This window comes from Anopheles arabiensis, chromosome 3 (assembly GCF_016920715.1).
Source record: "Anopheles arabiensis isolate DONGOLA chromosome 3, AaraD3, whole genome shotgun sequence".
Classification (NCBI taxonomy): Eukaryota; Metazoa; Arthropoda; class Insecta; order Diptera; family Culicidae; genus Anopheles; species Anopheles arabiensis.
The window spans coordinates 4,808,265-4,828,507 of NC_053518.1; the positions used below are offsets into that span (position 1 = coordinate 4,808,265).

General features: G+C 48.6%; 9 protein-coding genes across 12 annotated transcripts in view; 4 read left to right on the forward strand and 5 right to left on the reverse strand.

The window, feature by feature from the left end:
* Nucleotides 1-34: 34 nt before the first annotated feature.
* Nucleotides 35-1,599, forward strand: LOC120903749 (cAMP-dependent protein kinase catalytic subunit alpha-like). The gene is made up of 3 exons (XM_040313355.1): nt 35-445; nt 522-917; nt 989-1,599. The coding sequence occupies exons 1-3, from the start codon at nt 272-274 to the stop codon at nt 1,478-1,480; spliced, it is 1,062 nt and encodes a 353-aa protein (XP_040169289.1). The 5' UTR covers nt 35-271; the 3' UTR covers nt 1,481-1,599.
* LOC120903751 lies at nt 1,576-3,162 on the reverse strand. Its single transcript, XM_040313357.1, has 3 exons — nt 2,552-3,162; nt 2,300-2,479; nt 1,576-2,217 (listed from the first exon to the last, which is right to left on the reverse strand). The coding sequence occupies exons 1-3, from the start codon at nt 2,687-2,689 to the stop codon at nt 1,639-1,641; spliced, it is 897 nt and encodes a 298-aa protein (XP_040169291.1). The 5' UTR covers nt 2,690-3,162; the 3' UTR covers nt 1,576-1,638.
* Nucleotides 3,163-3,431: 269 nt separating this feature from the next.
* Nucleotides 3,432-5,793, forward strand: LOC120903750 (RING finger protein 121). The gene is made up of 5 exons (XM_040313356.1): nt 3,432-3,712; nt 3,790-3,824; nt 4,070-4,211; nt 4,331-4,950; nt 5,023-5,793. Exons 1-5 carry the CDS (start codon nt 3,680-3,682, stop codon nt 5,141-5,143), a joined length of 951 nt encoding a protein of 316 aa, XP_040169290.1. The 5' UTR covers nt 3,432-3,679; the 3' UTR covers nt 5,144-5,793.
* On the reverse strand, nt 5,627-7,349 carry LOC120903748 (pyridine nucleotide-disulfide oxidoreductase domain-containing protein 1). Its single transcript, XM_040313354.1, has one exon. The coding sequence runs from the start codon at nt 7,326-7,328 to the stop codon at nt 5,886-5,888; it is 1,443 nt and encodes a 480-aa protein (XP_040169288.1). The 5' UTR covers nt 7,329-7,349; the 3' UTR covers nt 5,627-5,885.
* Nucleotides 7,350-7,513: 164 nt separating this feature from the next.
* LOC120903752 (28S ribosomal protein S18b, mitochondrial) lies at nt 7,514-8,503 on the reverse strand. Its single transcript, XM_040313358.1, has 2 exons — nt 8,400-8,503; nt 7,514-8,274 (listed from the first exon to the last, which is right to left on the reverse strand). Exons 1-2 carry the CDS (start codon nt 8,457-8,459, stop codon nt 7,531-7,533), a joined length of 804 nt encoding a protein of 267 aa, XP_040169292.1. The 5' UTR covers nt 8,460-8,503; the 3' UTR covers nt 7,514-7,530.
* Nucleotides 8,504-8,731: 228 nt separating this feature from the next.
* On the forward strand, nt 8,732-11,653 carry LOC120901950 (apoptosis-inducing factor 1, mitochondrial). 2 transcript variants are annotated; one of them, XM_040310328.1, is made up of 5 exons: nt 8,732-8,951; nt 9,059-9,357; nt 9,444-9,536; nt 9,625-10,900; nt 10,977-11,653. In XM_040310328.1, exons 1-5 carry the CDS (start codon nt 8,864-8,866, stop codon nt 11,471-11,473), a joined length of 2,253 nt encoding a protein of 750 aa, XP_040166262.1. In that variant the 5' UTR covers nt 8,732-8,863; the 3' UTR covers nt 11,474-11,653. The 2 variants fall into 2 exon arrangements, with proteins under 2 accessions (XP_040166262.1, XP_040166263.1); XM_040310329.1 differs by lacking the exon at nt 9,444-9,536 and having other exon boundaries at nt 8,733-8,951; nt 9,059-9,102.
* Nucleotides 11,641-12,364, reverse strand: LOC120901953 (transcription initiation factor TFIID subunit 13). The gene is made up of 2 exons (XM_040310333.1): nt 12,206-12,364; nt 11,641-12,126 (listed from the first exon to the last, which is right to left on the reverse strand). Exons 1-2 carry the CDS (start codon nt 12,245-12,247, stop codon nt 11,767-11,769), a joined length of 402 nt encoding a protein of 133 aa, XP_040166267.1. The 5' UTR covers nt 12,248-12,364; the 3' UTR covers nt 11,641-11,766.
* Nucleotides 12,294-14,980, reverse strand: LOC120901952 (protein nessun dorma). 2 transcript variants are annotated; one of them, XM_040310330.1, is made up of 2 exons: nt 12,728-14,980; nt 12,294-12,493 (listed from the first exon to the last, which is right to left on the reverse strand). In XM_040310330.1, exon 1 carries the CDS (start codon nt 14,839-14,841, stop codon nt 12,745-12,747), a length of 2,097 nt encoding a protein of 698 aa, XP_040166264.1. In that variant the 5' UTR covers nt 14,842-14,980; the 3' UTR covers nt 12,294-12,493; nt 12,728-12,744. The 2 variants fall into 2 exon arrangements, with proteins under 2 accessions (XP_040166264.1, XP_040166265.1); XM_040310331.1 differs by having other exon boundaries at nt 13,090-14,977.
* Nucleotides 14,981-15,279: 299 nt separating this feature from the next.
* Nucleotides 15,280-20,243, forward strand: part of LOC120900283 (protein kinase C and casein kinase II substrate protein 3) — a 34,883-nt gene continuing 29,919 nt past the window's right edge. For both annotated transcript variants that reach the window (XM_040307074.1, XM_040307075.1), the window contains exons 1-2: nt 15,280-15,542; nt 17,268-17,665. The gene's annotated coding sequence lies outside the window, so the exon portion shown is untranslated. The remainder of the gene's footprint in view (nt 15,543-17,267; nt 17,666-20,243) is intronic.

Genomic DNA, 20,243 nt, shown 5'->3' on the forward strand with positions numbered 1-20,243 from the left:
AGTGAGTGTGAGAAGTGAGTTGATTGCTTCGAATTCGTGAGAATTATTTTTAAATCCCAATGAAATGAGATTGAAATACTAAAAAGTATAGTAATTTTGAGGGTATTAGTAGTCATTGTCCTCATTATTACGTCATCTTTCAAACCTTCAAGGCTGGGATGGATTTGCCAACACTGCCCTTTCGATCATCCCTTGAATTCCAACAACGCATCATAGTAGCCCGAATAGTAACTTCCGCAAGTTGCTCAAAGCAGATTTGTTGAAGGACAGAATGAAGCAAGAAAGTTCACATAAATTCTCAGCCGGCAGTGATTACCATCAGATTTTAAGCCGGTTGAAAACAGAATTTGAAAAACGGTACAATGACCAGAAACAGGCATCGATTGCCTCGCTCACGGAGTACGAGATACTACGCACTCTTGGGTCCGGTGCGTTCGGAACTGTGGTATGTAATTCCAAAATAGCTTTTCAAGGTTCTTTCATCCTCAATAGCTGATCCTTTCATTCCCCCCCCCCCCAAGAAACTGATCAAAAGAAAAGCGAGCGGAGAATACTTTGCCATGAAGATACTGTCCAAGGAAAGGATCGTCTACCAGAAGCAGCTGCAGCACACGACGAATGAGAAACGAATTCTGCAAAGCATTCGCTTTCCGTTCGTGGTAAATCTGGAAATCTGCTACAAGGACAACTCCTACCTCTACCTCGTGATGCCGTTCGTGAACGGGGGCGAAATGTTCACACTGCTACGCCATTCTCGACGATTTTCCGAAGCACAGGCCGCTTTCTACGGTGCCCAGGTGGCACTGGCGCTGGAGTATCTGCATGGGTGCAATCTTATCTATCGGGATTTGAAACCAGAAAATCTTCTCGTTGACTACCGGGGATATGTGAAAATGACGGATTTTGGATTCTGCAAGGTAAGGAAATGTATCTTAACATCATCCTAGCATTAGTAAATGCTAAATCTAACTCATCAATCGCAATCAAGTTGATCAAAGACCGGACCTGGACGCTCTGCGGCACACCGGAATACCTCGCACCGGAAATCATCCAGGCGAAGGGGTACGGGAAAAGCGTCGACTGGTGGTCTTACGGTGTGCTGCTGTACGAAATGGCAGCCGGATACTCTCCCTTCTACGTGAACAGTTCCGACCAGATGGTGCTGTTCGAGCGCATCTGCAAAGGCAAATACAAGTTCCCGAAGAGCTTCTCAACCGATCTGTGCAGTCTGGTGCACCATCTGCTGCAGACGGATCTCTCCCGGCGCTACGGTAATCTGCGCAATGGGTGCGACGACATCAAGCAGCACGCCTGGTTCAAGACGATCAACTGGTACGGCTTGCTGAACCGGGAGCTTCCCGCACCGTACGTCCCCAAGCTTCAGGGGCCGGGCGATGCCTCACTGTTCGATGTGTACGATGAGCAAAAGCTCAAGATCGCCTCCAAGTGTCTGTATGCGAAGGAGTTTGCCGATTTTTAGCTTTTTATTCTAAACGCCTCGGCGAGTACAATTCTTTGAGAGAGTTCATCAGTTCCTATTTTAGAAGCATAGAAGAATATGGCTAAAGAAAGAGATAAATTATAACGCTCGACAGATCATGGGCCTGCCATTGTATTACCCGCCAGCCTGGGACGGCCTTAGAATTGGGGAATCTTAAGGCTAATGGACCGGCCGAAGCGTGAAGTGATGCGTTTCAGTGCGGTATCCGCCGAATCAACGTTCTCGCTCCGTCCACTTGTGCCGGCTTTCGGTGTGGAGGGTGTCGCTCGGTTCGGTTTGCTGGCCGGTTTGTGCACCTTACCCGTCACACCAGCAATCGATGGTCGTCTGTCACGCCTTCCGGTATAGCTATTACGATGCGACTTGATGACACTGCGTGCTTCCGTTTCATCCAGCGAATGGCGCTGATGGCGAGAAGAGTCCAACCGTTTCCTCGATTGCATACCGCGATTCATCATTTCTTGATGCTCGCGCAGCTTCTCAGCAAGTAGCAGCGGAATCGAGCTATTGTTACTGTGCGCAAATCCATACTCCAGCTGCGACAGGCCGTGGTACTCGTGGGTCGGAGAATTTGGCGGGACTTCCGTTTGGAAGAAAGCATGCTCTTCCTTTACCACTATTGGCTCGTCCTTTACCACTATTGGCTCGTCCAGCACGACGAGTGGTGTGATTGCGGCGGAAAACAAAATTGAATGATTTTCGGCCGTATGAGCGGTCTTGGTGTGGGGAAATAAACGGAATTTTCAAATTAAAACCCATATAAACGATAGATTAATACAGATAGTGCTAGCTTCTTACCACTTCCTGCTCTTCGGTGAACGTTGTGTAACAGATCGGGCAGAATGGTTTCCGGTGCATCTTCATGTGTGTGTTCATGCTGAGCCGCGTAGGCAAAACATAATCGCAATCGTAGCAGTGATACTTTGGACCACGGAGTGTACGGCTCATCGTAAGCGAGGTGATAGTCTTCATGTAACTCTGTAAATAATACGGTAAAAAGCTAATTATTCACTTGTCGACGGATAGCTAGTTGATCTCTTATCTACGGACCGTTGGGATACTATCCGGTAAAGCAGCTGCATCCTCCAAGCAAATTCCGTTGTTGTTAACATCTTTGCAAATGGCCTCCTTTCCAAACACAGCCTCACAAGATGCACTCTCTGAGCTGTCCATCGTTTCGGTCGACATCGAATTGCTCCGCTTTTTTCCTTCAAATTGCACAAAAGTAGCTCGTTCAATGTTTCAACAACACTATTCAGGTTCGAAAACGGTCCAGTTGCATAAATTTTCAGCTCCAAAACGCTGCGAAAAATAGCAAACAGCTAAGCACCGAGACGCCGGTAGTGCACGCACCGCACTTGTTTGTCAATTTGCTTGTGTGTTGGCGAAAAGGGCTTTTTTGGCGCCTACTTCGATGGATACAGTGAACGGCCATTGATGTTTCTGCAATTGTCCCTAGGAACAAGATCAGCATGCTGTCTCGCTCTGTCCGCTTTGATTAGAAAGAGCGAGCATGTTGATTCCGTCCCTTGGGGCGTGTGTGTGTGATTTTGGACAATACTTTTGCGAAGCTTGTTTGCACTGGCAAAAGACAATGGCCCAGACGAATGACCTTGAGATGGAAGAAGTAAATAAAGCAACGCTGGTTGGTTTGTTGTTGGATATTTCCAAGAATAGCAAGGTACAATACGTGCATTGAAAGTTTTCCAGTTGGATTTTTAACAATATTTTTTCTTACTTTGATCGAGATCTATCTTCAATGCTGCAGAAACGGGCTTATTTATCGCAGCAAAGGATTTACGGGATAAATTAGAAGCCAAGAACCGCATCATCCAACACGATGGATGTGGCCACAGCTTCAGCTAGTGTATCTGCTTCTGCTGCCAGCATGCCCAAACCGGTACACGATCCAACCCTGCCGGTAGCTGACACGCTCCTGTCAGCCGCAAATGTCACTGGGAAAAATTGAAAACAATAATAATTTTTTGCTCTTCCTCTCGAGATTAGGAGCAAAAAAGGTGATGACGAAGGAACAAGCAAGCGAATAAACACGAATCAAGTTGCCTGCTGTTCATTCGACAGCAACCGAAAGAAGTGGTAAAAATTAAGGATCTACATAAGCCAGTAGCGTAACCGAGTGCGGCCAGCGTAGCGGCCAAAGAGCAGACGGCCGCCAACATGAATCTACACGAGCCGGTTGATCCCAACAAGGTGTACTATATGGCAGAGCAAAAAGGTCTGATAAATAAGCTAATCGTTGGTTTTCCTTCTTCCGGGTATCATTGCAGCCCTTCGATGAGCTAACACCGGAGGAAAAAATGAGGTAAATGTGCGCTTTGGGCATTTGTGTACGCGACGTACCGTACGTGCGTGCGTGAGGAGAGTTTGTGGTGTGGGGTACGGTTTATCGATCGTTTATTATCATCGCTGAACGGAGACCGTTGCCCGTACTCATCGCTCTGCCAGGGTGTCAAATGACTCAACCAATAATTTATCTGTTCTGATGAAGCAAGATTTGGAGCTAAAATGTTTTTATCGCTTTTTTTTTGTTTCTTCAAAACACCCCAGGTTGGAACATATTAAAATGTACGAAAAACATAAGGGCCACGAATCGATGCACATGGAGATGGTTGTGATACTGCTGGTCACGCTCATAATCGCTCAGGTGGTGCTGGTCGAATGGAAGAAACGCCACTACAGATCCTACTCGGTACGTTTGTGGCCGCACAGAAAACAGTAATCCAATTAGAATGTATTTTTTGGGGAGGTGTGTACGCACTGCTTGCTCCTATGCTCAACGAATGTGTGGGATTCACTTTCCCGTTCCAGCTAATGACACTGCTCGCCCTGTGGATAATTCCGTTCGTGCTCAGCCTGCGCAGCCAGTACTGGCGGTTTATCTTCTTCTGGCTAATATTCAGCTGCATAACCGGGCTGGTGATGCGCAAAGCGATACGCAAACCCATCTCCGGCACGACGCCGCGGCTAGTGTACAAGTGGTTTTACTTTATCTACAAACTAAGCTACCTGCTCGGCATCATCGGGTACATCGTGATGATGTTTACGTTTTTCGGCGTAAACTTCATCTTCAACCAGCCGCCGCACACGTGGATGGACGTGGGGTTGCTGCTGGTGTTTTACGGCCTCTACTACGGCGTGCTCGGGAGGGATATATCGGAAATCTGTGCCGACAAGATGGCCTGCCACATCGGGTACTACACACCGAAGGGCATCCCGACGCGGCATCTCGAGCGCAACGTGTGTGCCGTCTGTGGCAATCAGCTGCTGACGGACGTGAACGAGTCCGGTGTGATCGAGAACACGTACAAGCTGACCTGTGATCATGTGTTTCACGAGTTTTGCATCCGGGGCTGGTGTATCGTGGGGAAAAAGCAAACCTGCCCCTACTGCAAGGAGAAGGTGGACCTGAAGAAAATGTTCTGTAACCCGTATGTAACCCGGATGAGCTGGCCAAACGGTATGGGTGTTTAATATAACATCAATCTTTCTCCTTTTTGTAGATGGGAACGTCCCCACGTGCTGTACGGGCAGCTGCTGGACTGGATCCGGTGGCTCGTGGCATGGCAGCCGCTAATACTGTTCATTGTGCAAGGCATCAACTGGATGCTTGGGCTGGAGTAAAGCAGCCACGAACGGGGGCCGGGTCAGGCCTGATAGGGGTTTATTCCATCTCCTCCCTCTCCATCGTCGATTTCACTAGTCGCGGCTGGCAATGGCTTTAGTTTCACTACAATGTATTTAATTGAACCGTTACTTTCCTTCGAAACCAAAAAGAAAAGAAAAAAACCCAGGCGCTTGGGCGACAGGCGAGCACCGGTGCTCGGCACTCTTCCCCATCCTTTTCGTCGTGCCACGTGCGACACTTTAGGTTGTAAACCTTTGCATTTCCTATTCAACACAAACCACTAAAGGTAGTAGTAGATAAAGAACTGTAGCTGGCACAGAATGTATAAGGCACCATTAAAAAAAAAATAAACCCGTGTGTACGTCGGGAGAGACTCAGTTCTGGTGCCGCCCACGTGTGTGTGTGTGTTTGACCTGTTCAGGGAGAGTAGAATGTTTTGTTTTTAGCAAAGTGTAGAAAAGCACACACAAACACAGACAGACGATGAGAGCTAATTTTATTCGTTTTTGATGTATTATTACGTACCACCACGTGTTGTGAGTTTCGTTCAAGATGGACCAGTTTTGAATTGATTTCCCTCGTCGTTTTGCTATGTCTAGGCTGTAAGATAAACATCGTGAAATAATATCCTTATTAACAGACGACACACTCTTGCACGGGTTTTTTTTAAACTTCCAATCAAATTTATTTCCATCATTCTTCCCGCTCGACTTTTGCCCTCACGTGTTGCAAACCGTTTCAATCGAAATAATCCTCAATATCGATGTTAGGATCCAGCAGATCTTCCCCGTACGGTGACAAATCCAGCTGATTCAGAATTAAATTCTCACACGTTTCCTCCAGCCCCGTTTCGCCCACCAGCAGCGCTCCCTGCAGTCTTCCATCCACCAGCACAAACTTAATGTACTCCAGCCCGGGCGTCATACGAAGCAGCACCTCGTACTTGTCGTTCAACCCTTGCCCGTTGTAGCGCCCCAGAAGTACCACCTGGTATCCGAACAGGGTCGTCACGTGGTTGAACATTTCAAAGCAGAAATCCTGATAAATTTCCTCCCCGGCTCGCTTGGCCGCCATACTGCGTGCAGCCATCGCACCCATTTGGCGTGCCTGGGTCCACAGGCGCATCTGGAACCAGTGGGGCGCATGTTCCCATCCTGCGTAGCAAACATCCCCTGCAGCGTAGACATCGCCGATCGATGTCTCCATCGACCAGTTCACGAAAAGTCCTCCATCGGGTCCGAGCTTGAACGTACAATCGCAACCCCCGGTCCAGCTGGTGGCAGGGACGACCCCGGTGGCGGACACTACAAAATCACACTCAATAGTGGTACCATCGGTAAGTCGAACCTGTAGTCCGGATGTAACTTCCTGTATGTCCTCCACTTCCACCGAATGATGAATGGTAACCTTGTTGGCATTGCGGGCACCTGCTTCTCCGTGTTTCTGAATGTCAAAAGCACGATGCCAGTCGGGTCCCAGTGCTGCCCCTCGTTTTGTGACCCCGGCTGAGGCGCTTTCCTCATTCTGTTCCGTGTAGCGCATTCGTTTGTAGATGGTCTTTTGCTTATCCACAGAAGCTTTCGTGTTAAGTCGCTCCCTGAAAAAGGTGGCCGCTCCGGAATCTACAAACGTTGAGCTTATGTACGGATCTTTAATGACCCAATGTACTTCCTCCAACCCGTCCACCTCGTACACCAACTCCGATGCTATTCCACCATTGCCAACCACGACTAGCCGGGTGGCCGTGTGTATACGCTTCCGGAATTCTTCCACCGACTCTGTGTCCCGTATACCGATCACGTTCGCATTTCCCTTTGCCTTATCGATGATGTTTGGTCTGGCACCGGTGCAAAGACAAAGGTATCGGTAGCTGATGCATCTTCCGGTAGTTGTTCGTACCAGGTGATCGTCACTAGCGATCGAATCCAATTGATCGAGCAAAACATCAATGTTGTTCGCTGCAGCAAGCTCTCCGGTGCTCTTCTCTTCTACATCGAAACGGTTAAGAATTTTCCCAAGAGGAACCACATTCGTGACGGCCTTCACGAGAGGTGACTCCGTTAGCAGTAGAATTCGGTCGGTTGAGTCGGTTGAGCGTAGAAGGGCCAACGTTTCAGCACAAGTTACACCAGCAATTCCACCTCCCACTATCACGTACGTGTACGCAAGCTTTTCCGTCATGATTCACGACACACAACTGCAACAAGAGAATCGGAGAAATCGGAGAAAAGTTTGATTGGAAATAGGTCTCTTTACAGCACCACGAAATCAATTATTCACACTACACAATCGTACGGCTCGTTCGGCTACAACGTTCTTCGTAACAAAATGCTTCACTTAACCAACTAAACTAGCACACACGACGGGGTTGCACGGACACTTCCTACTTGGAGGAAGGCTTGCCTTCCTTCGCCGGATAGTATTCACTGTAGTCGTACTCTCGGAACGGCACGTCGAACGTGAGCATTCCGCGGTCCATAGCCCGCTCGACCGCCACCAGCAGCTGGGTGTGTTTCTTCTGGCACAGGCCCGTCACCCGATAGCTCAACACATCCCCCGTTTGCGGCGAGATGAACTGCTTCAGCAGATCGATATTGTTGTGATCCAGCACCAGATACTCGTCCCGGCAGATCGGGCACGGATTGCCGGTCGAAATGCGCCCCTTGCGTATGCACGTTTTGCGCGTCAGCTTCGGCGGGTACGGTCCTTTGTGATTGCGCCGGTACTGCTTCCACACCGGATCGTCCTGGTACGTCTGCCGGTAAGCTTCGCTGGCCAGATAGCGGATGCTCGTCTCCACCGGTATCACCCTCGTGCGGTCCTTCGGATCATCGACCGGTTGTTTGGGTGCGGCGTTTGCATCTGTTTCCCCTGCTTCCGGTTCCTCACTGGCGGCTGTTTCCTCTGTGGCTTCACTTTCAGGTTTTGCGGCGTGTCGAAGGAAGCCAGTTGTCGTGAGCGCCCTCGCCTGGCTGGTACCGATCGTAAGCAAACTTTGACGATAAATAGATATGATTTCACCACCGATTAAGCGCAACACTGACATTGTGATCGATGTGACGGCTGAGATGGCGTGACGTAATGCTGGTTGTTTGAAATGTTTTCTCTCCGGGGGAGTGGAATTGTCCTGGAATTTAAGAAACAATTACACATAAAGCATCGTATGAAAGAGGAGAGAGAGCCTTGTAAAGCGATTGCAAGTTGGAATTATTTCGAGAAGCTATTTTCTTTATGCAATAGCGGGTATCTTACCGGGTCCGGAGTGTTCGGTGCGTGTTCGGTCGGTAAAAAAGAAAACAATGCCGCTGTCATCGGAGATTGGACACACACGTTGCGCTCTGGGCTGTTTGATCCATCAAGCCAATACAGTTTGGAACGGAAATTTTACTTTTTAAAAGCTTGTGGACTTTTATAGCTTATTGAGCTTGTCTGCAAAGAGTTTATTCAGACCAAGAAATCCTTTATTGATTCGAAATCTCCCAAAAACATTTAGAAAACCTTCCAAACTAGGTGTTTACGTACGCAGCCAACTGCCGTTTTGACAACTCGGTCCCCAAAGACCGGGCGCAGGTGCCGCAACACCATATGCCTGTCAAGCGCATGAACGCAAAACAAATCAATGTGCGAATCAAAGTAACCAGCGAAATCTAGTCCCGTGTACCCGAGAAGCGGTGTACAAAATACAAAATTTCCTTGCTGCAAAACCCTTCTCCGCGATGCTTTCGGTGTCCCGCGTTGCGGTCGGGAACGTGCGCTGTGTACAGCCGGCCCTAGTACGCATCCGAAAGCACGTTCTCGCTGGAGGTATGTAGCTGAACCACACCACACCACCCCACCGGGGGCGATAGGGTGGTTGGCTGATGTAACCGTGTGTCGGTCGGCAGTGAATTATCGATTTTTTCGTCCTGCAGGATTCACGCAAACATTCGGCAGCCGGCGATGGATATCCGTGAAGGTAAATCAGGCCCTGCTGGCTAAAGAAGCGGAACCGAACAGGCGAAGAAGGCAAACGTTGAAAGAGCGCGAAGCGGAATCGAACGAACCGTGCAGTTGTGTTGAGGAGGAAGGTCCAAATTCTAGTACGATCGTTACGCCATGTGACGAAAGCCGGAGGCTTCCGATGATGGGCGAGTTGATACAGTTTCCGAACGATCCGAGCCCTTATCCGGCACCGCCGAGGCGGCATATTCCGATCAATAGATTTTTCCAGGTTTCCCAATTTGAATTTATTCTTTTTGTATAACAAAGTTGTGAAAGGAGCTGTTCCTTCAAACGAATACCTTCTTCTTTTGCTAGCCGAAAACGGTTCAAACAGTGCCGGATCCCGTTCTTTCTTCCTGTGAAAAGTGCGAACGTGAAGAAGAAGAAGAAGAACACGTTGTGCAAGAGGTTTTTTAGACATTCGATAGTTTATTATCCATTTCTTTAACTTCCCCAATTCGATACACTAACCGCTCTTTGTTGCCTTCTTTCGTAGCAAACGGAACAAAAAGCTATTGCCACTACGGGTGGACCAACCTGCCCGCCACCGCCACCACCGCCCCCGAAACCATCCTACACGGGTTACATACTCGGTGCGATCGCACTCACAGCCGGTGGCCTTGGCCTTGCGTACTACAACGGTCTCTTCGATGGACCACCACCACCAACCCCCGTAGACGACACAAAGGAAGATGCAGACCGAAAGAAGCGCACCTATCCCGCCTCCTCCAAGGATCTTCCCAAGCACGTCCCTTACCTGCTAGTTGGTGGCGGAACGGCTAGTATTGCCGCGTTCCGTGCGATCCGTGTACACGACCCGAAAGCAAAGGTGATGATGATTACCAACGAGCTCGAAATGCCCTACATGCGTCCACCGCTCTCGAAGGAGCTGTGGTTTAACCCGACCGAAGCGGAGCCGCTCAAATTCCGCCAGTGGAACGGTAGCGAACGAAGCATCTTCTACGAGCCGAACGATTACTACATCGATCCAAGCAAGCTGAGCGACGCACCGAACGGGGGCGTGGCTGTGGCACGCGGCTACGAAGTGCACCGGCTGGACGTGGTCAACCGGAAAGCGATCCTCACCGACGGTACGGAAATATCGTACGACAAGTGTTTGATCGCAACCGGAGCGCGGCCCAAGAATTTGCCCATCTTTGAATCGGCACCACGGGCTGTGCGGGAACGTGTTACGCTCTTCAAGAGTGTGTACGATTTTGAGCAGCTCTCATCGCAGCTACAGGATGGCAACCGGGTAGCGATCGTGGGTGGAGGCTTCCTCGGGAGCGAGCTGGCCTGTGCACTTTCCAAGTCGGAACAAACGCGCAAGAAAAAGGTGGAAGTGTTCCAGCTGTTCCACGAGGGCGGCAATATGGCCAAGGTGCTGCCCGAGTATCTGAGCAGCTGGACGACGGAACGGTTGCGCGAAGAGGGCGTTAAGGTGTGGCCAAAGACGCAAGTGAAGGCGGTCGAAATGCAAGGCTCGAAACTGAAGCTTACGCTCATGGATGACAGTGTGCTGCTGGTGGACCGGGTCATCGTTGCAGTCGGCTCCGAACCGAACACGGATCTGGCCAAAACGTCCGGGCTGGAGGTGGACGGCAAGAATGGAGGATTTTTGGTCGATGCCGAGTTGCGTGCCCGATCGAACGTGTTTGTGGCCGGGGATGCGGCCTGCTTCTACGATACAAAGTTCGGACGGCGAAGGGTAGAACATCACGATCATGCCATCGTTTCTGGACGGCTGGCGGGAGAGAATATGGTTGGACTAAGTGAGTAACGCGACTTGCGAATCGTTTTGCAATGCAAATGCACTACTAATTCTTCTTCAAATTGTCCCCCTCACAGATAAACCCTACACACATCAGAGCATGTTCTGGTCGGATCTTGGCCCTCGGATTAGCTACGAAGCGATCGGGCTAATTGATTCTTCCCTTCCAACGGTGGCCGTGTTTGCGAAACGAACGGCGGAGGAAATGTCCCGAGCGGCGGCGGCGGCAGCAGCAGCCGTTACCGCCGGCAGCACTGACTCGGAAAAGCTACAGGCAGCCAACGCCAACGTGAATGTGGACGTGAAAAACGTGCCCGCTGCAGGAGAGCCAGCGAAAGAACAAAGCAAAGAACAGCAGGAGCCGGAAGATAGCTTCGACAAGGGTGTAATATTTTACCTACGAGATAAGAAGGTGGTCGGTCTGGTGCTGTGGAACGTGTTTAATCGTATGGGAACGGCGAGGAAGATTCTGGACCAGCATACCGAGTACGACGATCTCAATGAGGTAGCGAAACTGTTTAATCTGCACGATCGACGCACGGAGAGCGAGGAGCTTGAAGCGGCGGAACAATAGTCAGTATGGGAAGTTGTTTACCAGCGCACATTGAAGCGCAGTCTGAAGGTCCGGGCTTGCGGGAGGGAAGGAAGTATTGTTAAAATCGAACAGTAGTGGACAAGCATTTGCGATAATAACGTACGGTTAAGCTTAAAGAAATACAAATTCCCGTGTTCACACCGATAGGCGTACATATTACATACATCTGATCAGCTTGTTTTATTGTTATCACTCTTATGCTACATTATTTTGGATAGGAATAGAAAGCACAGTCTTCAAGCCCTTGGAACTAGCCCGCCTCAAGGGAACAATTACTTAAGCTTTGCTTCCGCACCAGCGTACTTGATCTCGTCGAACGCCTTGCGTGCCCGCTTCAGCTCCTCGTTCATCGTCAGCAGATCCTTCACGCGAGCATACTTCCGCGAGTTCTTGCGCACCAGAAACACAATATCCTCGACCTGCACACGCCCAGTACGGCCGATTTCCATCGCTCGGTGTGTCATTTCGGTGATGAACTCGACCACCAAATCCTCCAGCAGGTCGACGCTTTCCGTGTACGGGTTCTGGTCGTCTCCGAAGCCGTACATCATGCAGCGCAACTCCTTGCTGAAAAGGCGCTTACGGCCGGACGAGGTCTCGATCTGCACCTCTCCAAGCTCGTCGTCTTCGAACTGTGTTGAGGAAAAGGCATTCCAAAAACGAACTGTTTATGCATTGACCGATTGCAAGCGGAAATGTTTCATACGCTACCTCTGCCTGGTCGAATCCTTCTTCCGGTGGGTTAGCAGCCATGTTCGGAGGATTATTACACTTTCTAAATATCGAATAGTTTGGAGCGTTGCTATTAAAATGGAATCTCTTTATTTATAATTCTAGTGAACCGATAAAAAGCAAATCGCAAAGATTATTTTGTTTGTTCCTTTGACAGCTAGCTTCCGTTGCATGTTTTGACAGCGGCGGAAGAATTGGCTGCGTGCGTAAAAATATAATTTTGAACTGGCTGCGGTTAACGGATTAATCCTCCATCGGTTGAATGTCCTGAAATGGAAAAATAATAAATAATTTAAATTAACGCACAATTTCTAGAAGAAAAAAAAAACGAATCACACGAAATAATCTAAAGAATCGAAAAAAACAAATGCAAAACATAACCTAACAACGAACACTAGCTAAAATACAATCCCAATCTCCAAGAGACTACATTTTAACACTTGGTACAAGACAACGAGACAAGCACAAGCAGCTTTATCTACATTAATTTCATAAACTAACCAGTCCTCGGTACTGCATCAATCGATCTCAATGATCGTATCCTCGATTTCTATAACCTGATCATCCCCCTCATCGTCATCATCATTATCATCATCATACTCCTCCGATCCATCTTCCGGGTCGGATTCACTCGTTTGTTCCGACCGTTTCACTTCGCGCACAGAATATTCGCTGTCTTTCAATATCTGCGTGCTGTCTTCGCAGTAACCCGTACTTAAATCTTCCTCCGACTGGCTCAACGACCCAGACACGCCCGTATCGCTGGCCGATCGGTCCTCCCGCTCGCTCGACTCAACCGACGGTTCGATATGCTTGGTAGAGGATAGCTTTGATGCTTCCAGATAATTGGCATTGAAACTTACATTCGTAGCATTGCAGATCGATTCGTCCAGACAATCCTCCGCGTCATGCAGCTGGCTCTCATCCTCATCGACAAAGCAGGAGCTGTTAAACCGTTCGCTGAACCCTTTCCGGATGACAAAATTGCCCTTGGCATTATCCCGGAACTCGCACGCACCCTCGAACGTAAACTCTTCCCGCTCGATCGTGTTGTAATCGGCGTACACCTGTGACCCGCTCGTGCTTCGATCACCCGCTGCCTTCTGATCCTGCTGGACATCTTCGTTAAAGTCCTCGAGCAGCACGCCGTACTGTGAGCAGTGCGTTATGCTTGCCGATCGGAACACAATTTGACACTGATCGAGCGTCTCCAGCCCGGTCATACAGTGGCTAATGGTGCTGCCGATCAGATTGATCGTACAATCGTGATTGCTGTAGATGCCGGAAGAAAACTCCTTGATCAGACACCGATCGAACGTGATCGTGCAGTTGCCGAAGATGACGATGCCCTGCTTGGTGCTGGAGGTTGGATCGCCCGTGAAGCAACAGTTGCGGAAGACGATGTTGCCTTTCTTGATAACCACCCCGGTGCGCACGTTCGAACAGTCGAGGCGGACGTTTTCCAGCGTAAAGTCCCCGTCGATGGTCAGCAGCACACTGTCGTCGTTTTTCGACACGATGGTAGGATTCAGCTTGCACGCTTCCTCAAAATCGTCAACAAAGGAGGCGCTGCTAACACCCCGGAACGATCCGCCACTGTTCAGGTACTCCAGGAACTTGATGTCCTGTCTGGTTCCGGGTGGAAGATAGATCGCACTATCCGGACTGCAGTGATCGAGCGCGTGCTGAAGAGAGTCGCACATTTTCACCGCAATCTTCGGATCCATCATCTCTTTGGCGCTCTGGAGGTAGGTCAGCTGTTCATCTATCGGTACTGCCTGCGTTACGATATACGCCATTGCGGAGTTGCCCTTGCTCTTTCCCGCACCGAAGCGAACCTTCTCGAAGACGCTGCGCCAGACGGGATTCTCCAGCACGTTGATTTCATTCTTGATCGTATTTAAGCGTAAGTTCAGCTGCAACAGCTCTCCCGACCGGCTATCCTTCAGAATGGACGTATCATTGTCCTCCTCTTCCTCCTCCTGTCCATCCTCCTCGCTCAGCTCCTGCTCGATAAACTCCCGCTTGCGCTGCACATACCGCGCTTCCGCGAGCAAGGCCAGCGCGTGGGAGGAAAGCTGCCGCGACATGGTCTTGTTCTTCAGATCGTGACAGAACCGGATGCGCGATTCCAGATGCTTCTCGATCCAGTTCTGCTCATCCTCCGTATCGGTGTCCCACGGCATCCAGAGATGCTGGTAGAAAAACCGCAGCTTATCGATACAGTCGGCCGTAATGTTGACGTTCAGGGCGGGGTTGTTCTGCTCGCGCAGCGGCCACAGCTCCTCCAGCTGCACCGTACACTGCTCCTCCGGTAGATGCACATCATCGTCCAGGATGGCTTCGATGAGGAAGACAGCCTTCAGCTCGTCGAACAGTACCTGGTCCACGGTGCCCAGCACGACGAGCGGGTACTTTACGCCGAGCTGCTCGCATACCGGACGCGATGCTTTCCACAGCGCCTGCCAGCCGGTCGGCTCTACGGCCACCTCCACGAAATTGATCCATTCCGAGCGGATGGCGGATGCGGGAATGTTGGAACCGCCACCGTTCAGCACGTTGGTCGTCTCGAGCAGACGGGTCAGGAAACTTTTGTTAAACTCATACACTTCCATCTTTGTGTTGTGATCGAATGGAGCGGGTGAAAATCGTTGGACGGTTGCAGAGAATCGAAATTTTTGAAGCGATCCAGCTGTCTAGTGAACGTTGGGACGTAAACGGACACAGGTTCGAATGACAGTGCGGTCATTTAAGATGCCGCCATGTTTTAACAGAAATGCTGTTTTGCTTGCTAATAAATTAATTTTTATGGTTATTTTACCATTTAAAAACTTTAAAATCACTAGATATGCAATTAATTTGTTTTATGTGGTATGAAAGAACAACACGCATTGGGTTAGGAAGGTTTTTTTTGCAATCTTCATCAAGTCGATTGCTATAATGAGCCAAACTGGTTCGCCAAATGATAAACCAACTCCACACGACACACTATGGGCTTTCGGTGTTGGCCAAAATATGAACAGTTGATTGCGTTTGTCATGATAGTTGTCACTTTTTATAAGAATCCCGGAGAGGCAGGACCGCAGTCGGTGTCGTCGTAGTCGGTTCGTTGAAATTTCATCAAGCCATCAAAGTGCGTTCCAAAACATCTCCATATCAGCAAAAACGATACCCTTTTTCGGAATAATTCACACTGCAAGTGTGACGCTCGTTTGTGGTGTGTGTGCTCGTATGTGTTAAGTGGTTAAATTTATTTCGTTGCCGTGGCCATTGAGCCCTTGTGTGTGCAAACTACTCCGACAACAGTACCCAGAGTGTGTGTGACTAATTGTTATTCTTTCCCCCCTCCCCCCGTTCTTCACCGCGAACACAATTCTTTTGCGACCAGCAAAAATTGTCGTGTGCGCTTGTTTCCCATCATCGGGTGGAAAATTCAGCATAACTCCTCAAACTGCAATTTTTGCATTATACTGCTACGTGGTGTGGCTGTTTGTCCTCGGCAAAGTGTACATAGATACCGGGGCCAAATGGAAGGGTTTATCGGTCCACTGTGTGTGTGTGAGTGTGGAGCAGCGGTATTAGATATTGGTGAACGGCAGGCAGGGAACAGGCTACAAAACGCGTAACACTCTTTTCCATTCACCTGTGAACTCATTTTGCCCGCGGGCTGGCGTATTCTAGGGGGAACGTCATCCAATTGTCGTGTCTCTTTCGAGGTTTGGGCTGATGCGCTCCCCTCCCGGGGTAGTGCGGAGCGCGTTGCGGAAGGTTATTTTTTGCGCAAATTAAATTATCACCTCTAATGCACCGTGCCGGGCGGTGGAGGGCGCAACGCACCGCAAACCCGCGCTAACCGTTGGTATGTGTGTGTGTGTCTGCCCGGGTGTAACGAAAACACGATACCTTCACGAACTAAACGCGAAACAGTCGATTACATAAAAAAATGGTAAAGAAAAATCGCCACCGCGGCCTGCTGCGTTTGCTTCAGGCAGGCGGGCACACAGTACTCGGGTGCGTTTAGTTTTCCAAACGCGCAGAAAAGCGCAAGCGAGCGGCTAATGTATTCGCCTAAAAATGATGGTCCATTTATTCCGCCACTGTTTCCTTTCTCGGAAAGTGCGCGAAGAACGTCTAAAAAAACGCAAAAAAGCCGCCAGCAGTTAGGAAGCCGCAGCAGCAAATCTTATGCACGTGTGTGTGTGTGCGTGCATGTCGAAAGAAGCAAAGGAATGTTGTTCGAAAAAAAAGCAACGAAACCAGAACTTCCCAAAATAAGGGCGAAGAAGAATTGGCTTGTGTGTGGTATCATCGGCATCGCTGGCATACGTGCGTAAAGGTGTGTGTTGGAGGTCCATCTCTTTCGTATACACGCCACGGCCCGCTAGACGGTGAACAGCATCTCACTCTCTCGCACGCACATTGTTCCCGGGGGTTTTGTGTCATCCTGTCACGCAACAAGCGCGCCCCCGTGCGGAGAGTCTCGGGAATCAAACACACATATGTGTGCGACGGGAAGAGCAAAGAACGTGCCTGCGAACGTGAGTGAGAGCGAGAAAGGAACATGAAATGGAATATAGAAGAAGGGAGATGAAATTCCAGTAGTCTCTCTCCTGATATGCGGGAAAAGCAAAGCAACAACGAAAAGTATGCAGCTGACCAACTCGCGCGCACACACACACACACACACACACACACTATCGCAGAAAGCAACACGGAGGGTGCGCGAAAGTGGGCATCCACCTTCGACCCCTTTCGTTTCTAATGCTCCCTTGCGTTCCACGGGAGTTGAAGGGTGGATGATGTTTACCTTTTCGCCTTTGCCGAGGTTGTGGAGAAGTATTATTATTATTTGATTTTTTTTTTGCAAGATTTTACGCTTCTTGTATATGATCTGAAATTGGATGGAAGTGTTCGTGTGTTACTCGATTACTAAAATTTCCCGTGATTAAGTTGTGGGTTGATATTAGATGTACAATCGATCTAGGAAGACAGTTCAGTACTGATGTAGTCTTTAAACCATTCTTTATGCATTTTCTTACAGCAAGTGCAGTAAAATTATTCTGTGAAAGGTTTAGTGTAATTGGTGCAGCAAAGAAGCGATAGGCAGTGTGTGCAGGAGTGGAAAATAAACAAAAGTGTTTAGAAAATAATTTAACTTATTAGTGCAAAGTGAAGTGAGACGAAAGTTTTGCTGTTAAACAAGTGAAAAAAGGTTTTGATAGCAATATTAATCAGGTGTGGTGGAGGCATTAACGTGTACGCGGGAGTGTGTCAAATCGTTCGTGCCGTGTAGTGGTGCAAATCAATTGTGCAAAAGAAATCACCGCCAACGTGGATTACTAGCACCAGCGCATATCGTCGTCAACTGGTTTCGGGTAACCGCTTTCTGCTACCGTATCTAGCCGTATTGACGAGCCTTCGAACCTACACCCCGAAAAGGTAAGAACAGTTTAGAGAGGAGGAGAACCAGCTCTCCCCCCCCATTTCAAGCATCCTTTTAGAGAAATGTCCTTGGTTGTTTTGGAGAGATCAGTCGCCATTCATCGTCCTTACATAGCCAGTGAAAAACCAACCCTTTTCATCTAGCCCACACACACACACACACAAACCCTCTCCAACTCACTGACTGACTGACTGACAGCAACCCTGCAATATAGAGTGTGCACCTTTTCCTTCATGCACGCGACCCACACCGTTTCTATGGCACCAGAGAAAGACGACAAAAGAACGTGCTAAAAGGGCGCATTATTGTAACCTTGAACTTGGGAAGGAGAAAAATGTGTAGTTTTCATACAGAAGAAGATGCATTGTGATGGGAAGAATATTGCTGTTTTGAAAGGCAAGTTTTGTGTTAAAAGAGCTAAAGCATACAAAATACTTTCCACAGAAGAACAGTCAGAAAAATTAGATCATCTTCTATGGCCTCCCCGAACGCAACAAACATTCCGGCCTCCCACACAGTTTGTGTATTTTTGGCTGCTTTTAAAAAGTTTGATTTACTTCTTGGGAAGAACTTTTACTGTGTATTGGGCGTTAAAACTCTCCAAAAATGAATTATATGTGCCTGGAGTTGATGGAACTGAACGTGAGAACGCTATTCATCAGCGAAGGAAGAGCAAGGTTCGGCAGGAATGCGCCGTCTCTCGAATACAGAACAGAAGTTCTTCTCTCCGACCTGGCAGAAGAAGTGATTTGACCTAGATACAAACGTGTTACGTAAATAGCTGCTCATTGGTGTATCTTCCTGCTCTTCTCCCTCTTTCGGGAACAAGCCCCGAAATGTGTGCGTGGTGGGGTAGGGCTACAACAAATACAGAGGACCCAAAAGTAAACACCCAAATGATGGCTGTTTTGCTATGCGCATTGATTGTGAGGAAGACTCCAATCCAATTCTGCATCACTGTGCGCTTTCCAATCGAGATTTGACAACGTTGGCGCTAGCATGAATATTAATACTAATGCAAATCAATTTGTAGATGAGAAAATGAATATTTTATTTCCTTTCTAAGTTGTTCGCATTAGAAACTAAAATTGTCGAAACAATTACTCTCTGTGATCGGCACGCTGGAACTCAAAGGTATTACTCCGGTGATGTGTTGCTGGGAAGTCTCTGTTTGAATTTCAAACTCATGTGGGGACCGTTTGATAACTGTCTCGGGCTGATAAGATAAGACAAATCAAAGTTTTTGTTGGCGATGATGTATGTGCTCTAGGATGCTGATGATGGAGCTCGTTGACACTGAAATTAGTCAAACTGTCCACAGCGTGTATGCGTGGCTGTGTATGTGCAGTGATGGCATGCGGGAAAGGTAAAACAGACTTTGCAAAGAATCGTACGAACTGTGAACGAACAGCACCAAACACACAGTATTGTCAAACAGTCCCTGCCTGCTGTGTCTTTTTTCCGGTGGTTGGTTTCAGTTTGGTTGTGTGAAGTGTGTTTTGTGTGACCATCTTCTAACACACACAAGTCATAAGAAAAGAGTCATTACGACGAGCTAGGAAGGTGTAGTAGCAGTCAGTCGCTCGATAAGGAGCGCCCGGCTCTTTGCGTTCTTTGCTTAACAATCCATACCGAAACACACACACACACACTCGTCGTGGCGCTGTTGTGGATGCGCGCGTGTATGTGACTTGCGCAAAAAGATTATCTTTCCTGACTGACGACACTGACATCATTAATCATCTGCTTCGAGGGGACTCGGAGCTCAACGGAACGCGAACGAAGTGGAAGAATCCAACCTACATTTGGCATGCACATGTGGTGTGTGTGTGTGGTGCTGGTTTCGTTGCCGGGTTGTACCAATTATATATTTTGCGAACTGAAGCTTAAATGGGTTTCCGGTGTCGACTTCTTTTTTTGCAGACAGAGAGTCAGAGGGATGTAAGGACTGCGAGAGAAGGTGGGCGATAGTAGCAACAATGTGTCTTCTTCCATTAGGGGTGTTTGTTTTGGGGTAGAAGTTCTGGTTGGGCGAGGTTGGATATTTATGTCCATATTTGCGGTGACGGAATGTGACAACGAGACGAATAAGTTTACAAAAAGAGAGTAACAAATTCCTCTCATTTTAGGAGCATTCTTTTGACAATCAGTGATGTTACTGATGACTTCTTGCAGCTACATTGTAGCTTCGAAATCAAAATCTGTGTGAGTGTTTGTAACACGCTTCCTTTCTCCCCGAAGAGAAGATTGATTGATCGTGGCTGAATATGCACAGAGAGGCAGGGGGGAAACAAAACAAACCTGAACCACACGTCCAAACAAACATGAAGAGGCCTTCGAGCTCTAAACAATAACAATCTCACCCCGTGTGCGCTTTCCGACCGGTCCGATTTAAGTGGCTCACGGAGTCAACGTCCAAATCGCTAGAAATGCAAAGCCTTAACTTTTCGGTATTCTCATTAGCGGATACCACTGATCTTTCTCGCTCGTGGGGCGGTTAGATATAGGAAAGGAAAGCCAACCCCCGAACGAGCACGACGAGAGAAAGAACGAAGAATAACTCAATGTTCCGCA